Below are 6,000 nucleotides of genomic sequence, written 5' to 3'. Positions count from 1 at the left end.
ATGTCAGCACACAGCAGAACTACCCCCAAAAACCTGTGACCAGCCCTTGTTCTGCCTCAGTTTCTTTACCTGACCTGAATGTGGCCTGGCTTTGCTGTACACTGCTGGAGCAGTAGTCTGTTTACAGTTAGCCTGGTTGAATGCACAGTGACCCATTTGTGTACTTTCTGTATTTTGAAATATCATCCAGAACTATCTCTTAATGCTGAGCTGTATTTTGCCTGTGCAGCCTAATAATTTTCTATTAATACTTATCTTAGGTCTGATCCACGTAAAAGTGCAGTGTCAAGTAAGGTTCTCATGATATTTTTAAGCAATCTAACCTTTGGTCCTGGCTAAATTCCAATTGGAATAATTACTGTCTGACTACCTACATTCCTCTTGCATTTTCAATTGGAGAAGTTAGCTTTCACTTCCCATTTTGAAAGTGATTGTGTAACATTTCTCTGCAGTAAGTACACGCTGCATTCCTCTACAGTGGTAGATATATTTTATTGGTAAGTAAAATAAGATTATAGAGGTATAATGACTTTACTGGCATGTTTATACCTAAATATAGATATGTCTGTAAAACCACTTTATCTAATGGCCCTACCATATATTATTTTCTAGGGAGTAAGAGACAATATAATAGTGTGCAGTAATGTGTAAAGGATTTTACCTACCAGTTTGGAGTCTGGGATTTACTAAATTGTTTCGGAGTGCCATAATCACAGAAAATACTTCAAACACTGTGTTGCCCCACACCACCTCTAAAGGAAAATCTGCCCATGTAAAATACTTGGTAATAAAATATACTTGCATGTTTTTATAATCATTCTTGACTGGTGAAATTATACTGTAAAATTATTAAAATTTCTTGAAACTACAAAGGGTAAATGCCCTGTTTTACAGCTGTAGCCTTCTCAGGTGCTCATGAATTTCTTTGTGTGTGAATTTCTCCATCTAACTTTTCACTGGAAACAGGAACACACCTAGAAGGAGGTCTGTATGCTGCCTCCATTGCTTTCTTAATTGAGTTCCGTGAATGTTTGCACTTGAACACTGTGGAAATCATGGACAAAGCTTGTTGCTCTGTATGCAGAAACACATTTTCACAGTAATTCTGGGGTCCCCTTAATCTGATAATAAGTCTGTGGTGGTTCATGCCTGCCTTGTCTCTACTAGCACACATTCAAAAGGGGCCTGCAGTGAGCCAGACCAGAGGGGGAACATGAGCTGGGGTTGGTGTTGGGATGTCCTTTCTGTCCCTTTCTCTAACAGCCAGCACATGCTTGTGAGCAGCTGTGTGAAGAGTGGCTACTGATGTGAACGCAAGTCAGCCCCAAGGAGGGAAGGGATTGTAACACCATGAGCATCCTTGATTTAGTCTTTGAGCAGCTCACCCCTATGCTGCCTTGTGGGAGCTGAATGGTGAAAACCACACTCAGTCCTGGGCTGGGTATGATTTATTGATGTTCTCCTGCCCCATCACATCCCCAGCTCCCATCCTGTGAGGGAGCCCAGCCTGGACCTGGTACCTGCTGTTCCCTTAGAAGAACACTGCTGTCTGTCACACAGACTGCCCGTGAGCACCTGAAAGACATTGTGAGCATGACAGATGTGTGAGTGAGAGATGGAGAGAGAAATGTCTTGGCTGGTACCGACACAGGCTACCCAAGCATTGCTCTGCCTGATCCAGAGAGGGCGTGTGGCTGAGGATCCAAACTGGAGAGGGCAGGTTGGCTCCTGAGCCACGGACAACCTCCTCTTTGATTGAGCTTCTTCCTAGCCCTGGCTGCTGCCTGCACATCTGGCCAAAGCCTGAGGAATGGCACTGAGCAGATAACTCCATCTTGTATTGAATGGAAAAATTTGCCTGAGTGGGGCACAGGGGCCCAGCAGATTGGCACCTATGTGCTCTTCAGGATCTGGGCTCTCTTCTCCTGCTTGGAGGTAGATGCTAGAGATTTATTTGCTTTAATGCAGGTGAAGAGTAGGGAATAGGTTTCTTGGCTGCCATTTTTCCCACTGGGAGAAGCATGTGCTTGGGTGTGAAGGCTGACAGCTGCCATGACTGCCTGTATAGCTCCTGCTTGAATGCTATCTGAGCCCTGGGTTGGAAGGGCCAATAAATTATTGCTGGTGGGAAAGGGGCTGGGAAAAACATACACTCTCCTGCCCGGGCATCACAACCAGCCATTGCCTAACCAACCATAAGACACTGTATGAGTCGATGCAGAGGGACTGCAGGAGACATATTTTAAGAGAACAAATATAGCATTTAAGTGAGTGAGCAAGAGAGTGAGAGACAGAGAGTGTATAGAGTGCATTAAAGTTAATAAAGCATTGCAGGAATGGGGACTGCATTTCACTGTGAAGGAATCTAATTTAGTGACTCGTAATTGGAGGATTACAGTCATACTGGAATGAAGTTAACTGTTCATTTTGCCAAACTCTCAAAGTCTCTTGGTTCTCCTTGTGAGCATCTCTCAGAAAGTGAATCCTTTGGAGAGCTTAGAATCGATTGGTGCTTCACACCCACAGTCCCTTTCAGCTTCCTAAGTGGATTTGGTTTCTCTGGTGCATATTTATTATCTATTTTATTATCTGCTTATTTATCTGGTATTCTCAATGCAGGATACATCTTCTCAGCTTAGCATGACAATGAGGGAGCAGGTGTTGAGCCTGTGTGTTCTCCTGGGCAGGGCAAGATGGGGCCTCTTGGGCCTTTTCCCTGTGGCTGGCTAGTGTCAGCAAGGATTTTTTTTTTTACTTCCTGCTTCCACAAAGTTTTACCAGCATTTGTCCCTGCTGCTGTGGCTTTCTGTTAATTTGACAGAGGCATGTCAAGCAATGAACAGTGTGGAAGGGTCCCATTCTTGGACACCCAAGACCAGAGGCACAAAGAAGTGCAGGGCTGGGGTATTTATTTCAAGTGTGCCTGGTTGCTGAAGAACAGAATTCTGGGCATGAGTAGCTAAGCAGGACCTGTTGTGTTGAGGGAAAATCTTCTTTAGTTTGAAATGCCTGAAATGTCCTTGGGACATCAGTGTGGCCCTGGGTGGGCACACCAAGCAGTGCTACCTCCAACGGGTGTGGTGGGCAGATGGGGAAACACTGTTCTGTTGTCTCTGATATTTACACTGCATGGGTGCTGTAAGAATTAGTTCATTGGAATTTGTGGAGTGCCTTGAGGATGAAAAGTGCTGTGGAAATGTGAACTATTATTAAAGCGGGACTGAATAAAGAAAGAGCGAGGAACAGTCCCACAGGGAACTGTCCCACACAGGCAGGGGCTTGAGAGATGACCTCATCAGGGTTTTTTTTTTTCATTTCTGCTGTTGTGATTACAAACTGAAGTGGACATGCTCAGGGAGAAGATTAATGTAGCATGCCTGGCTGTAGTAGCTGAGGGTGAACCATTGTAAGCTCTGTTGGCATTTCTACTTCTGTGCAAACACAACTGTCGTATGGACTTGGAGGATCCTGATCCAGTTTTGGCCATGACAGCTGGGAAATTCTGTATTCCTGTTTTTCTTTCTTTTTTTTTTTTTTTTTAAAGAATCCTGTATTGGTGAAAAGCATATGGCTAACTGTATTATACACTGGAGCTGTGCATGTCCTGGTGGTGTATGCAATGGATACACACATACATACACACCCAAGGATTGCCCATTTGTCCTCACTTTGTTCTGGAAGGACTGTGCTGAGAAAGGAAAAGGGAGTCCCTCTCTGCCTGTCTCCTCAGTCTCCCTGCCCGTACCTCCAGCACAAGTCCAAACTGATTGCAGGCACCAGTCATTCCTTTGTGTTGAGGGTGAGCACTCTGACATGGGCTTGACATAAGCAATTAATTTCACAAAGACAGCTGATCAGCTGTCAAAGGACAATTCTCTATCACTTTTGACTTGGGTCTCAAAGTGACACAGGACCTGAGAGATGACATGATCCCATCTTCTGCTGACAGCTGTTCTCTTAAGTGATGCCAGACTCTGAAGTAGGGGCTGGACTGGTCTGATCCCCCAACTTTGACAGAGCCCTGAATGTAGCCAAAGGGCTTGGCATCAGACTCGAGGGATTCTTGGGAGGAGAGCTAGTGGCTGAGCAAGATCAATGGATCTACCTTGAAGGCTGAGTGCATGATTGACTTGTCAATTAATCACTTTGTTTTACTTTCCCCCTTTTTTCTTCCTCACTCAGGGAGTGTAAGAGCCGAAGATGAGGCCCAGGGTGGAGTGCTACTCTCCAAGGTTTTGGCTGGTGCTGGCAGTCCTCGCAACAACAGGGAGCGGGGCCCACGCCCAGAAAAGCCACCCGAGCATTGGCATTGCAGTCATCCTGGTGGGGACCTCAGACGAAGTGGCCATCAAAGATGCCCACGAGAAAGATGACTTCCACCACCTCTCAGTGGTGCCTCGGGTGGAGCTGGTGGCCATGAATGAGACAGATCCCAAGAGCATCATCACCCGCATCTGTGACCTCATGTCTGACCGGAAGATCCAAGGGGTGGTATTCGCCGATGACACAGACCAGGAAGCCATTGCCCAGATCCTGGACTTCATCTCTGCCCAGACCCTCACTCCCATCCTGGGCATCCATGGAGGCTCCTCTATGATCATGGCAGATAAGGTAAATTTAAATGAGCTTTCTTCTATTGCAGACCCGTGCATCCAAACTTAAAGAGAAGTATCTTATTCTGTGATCCTCAGGTGGTGTCTCATGGGGCCGAAGGCTTGGGGGATTAGACAGCTTCAGATTCAAAGACAGATTAAAAGAGCTAACTGTGTGTAGCACTGCTAGAGAAGAGCCTATTAATCATGTGGAATTATCTGCAACAGAGGAAAACTGAAGAGGGAAAGAAGCAGGTAGAAGAGACCCATAAAAGAATCAGCCCTTTTCTTCTTCCTTAAGAAGGGCAAAGAGCCCCTGACAATTGTAATTTTTTTAAAAGGTTTTTTTTTTTGCTTGTGTTTTACTTTAGAAGAGCCAGGGATCATAGCCTGGGTTTTTTCCTGCATGTAGCTGGAGGACATTGTGGTATTTTCAGGGATGCTTAATACAGCTCTTACATCTTAATTGGAATATAATTGAATCTTTAATAAAGCTATCCTCTCTATAAAGTGTTCATTAGCTCCTGAAGTTAAATAGGTGTTAGCTGAAGGGACTAACCAGTCCGAACCAGTCCAGCTAAATCTTTCTTTTTTCTACTGCACTACTTTATTCCTTCATGCCACAGACATAACATTGTTTTTCCCAGGCCCTAGCCAGTCTCTAAAGAATTACTACACAAACAAGCCATCCTGCTACTGCTTTTGAACAGTAAAGCCTCCATGGGGTGCAGGTGGACCTGATACAAGTCTTCCACCTTTCACAGAAAGGACATGTAGCAATTCACACTTGAATGTGCATTTGGCCAGACAGTGGGGCTAACAGTGGCCTTGGGGCTACTCTTGGCCAGTGGGAACATGTGAGTCCCATGGCTGTCCCTTTTCCTGCAGGCTTGAAGCCAGACAGTCAAGGCCAAGGCTTTTATTGAGAAGACCCTCTTTACTGTTCTTTGTGCATCCCAAAGAAGTAAATAGGGACAGAAGCTGACAGTCTTTTTCTTTTACACATGGCTCTTAAGGGAGTCTGAGACATTTAACTAGGCAAAATCAGGCCTAATTGAATGAAGGGTGAGAACTGACCTGGCCACTATGGCAGCTTTTCCTCAGAAAGAGATCTAGTGAGATGAGAAATCCAGGCACATTCTCTTTTATTTACCTTGCAAGTAAATAATCCAGTGCAGGCTATTGAAGGTGCTAAAAAATTACTTTCTCACTTTTTGACCACCGTTCAGTTGCCAAATAACACGCGGTTAGTGTGCAGTGTTATTTTCTTGTATTGGCCTTTAAACTGAAATAGTCATCGAATAATCACGGCCTTTTTTCTCTCACTCCTTGAACAGTTGCACATGTGCTGAAGTCCCCCTGCCCCATGCCACCCACAGTGAAGCTTTTTTGCTTTGGAGGCTAGGCA

At 45.0% G+C, this 6,000-nt stretch overlaps 1 protein-coding gene across 1 annotated transcript in view; it reads left to right on the top strand.

Annotated features, from left to right (window-relative positions):
* The first annotated feature begins 4,191 nt into the window (after positions 1-4,191).
* The window catches only part of GRIN2B (glutamate ionotropic receptor NMDA type subunit 2B), a 167,540-nt gene continuing 165,731 nt past the window's right edge, over positions 4,192-6,000 (top strand). The window contains exon 1 of the mRNA XM_050969910.1: positions 4,192-4,611. Within this exon, the coding sequence (XP_050825867.1) occupies positions 4,201-4,611 (411 nt within the window). The 5' untranslated portion in view covers positions 4,192-4,200. The remainder of the gene's footprint in view (positions 4,612-6,000) is intronic.

This window comes from Serinus canaria, chromosome 1A, assembly GCF_022539315.1.
Source record: "Serinus canaria isolate serCan28SL12 chromosome 1A, serCan2020, whole genome shotgun sequence".
NCBI lineage: Eukaryota > Metazoa > Chordata > Aves > Passeriformes > Fringillidae > Serinus > Serinus canaria.
The sequence above is the reverse complement of the archived record's forward strand: the minus strand, read 5'-3'. Positions and strand labels throughout refer to the sequence as shown.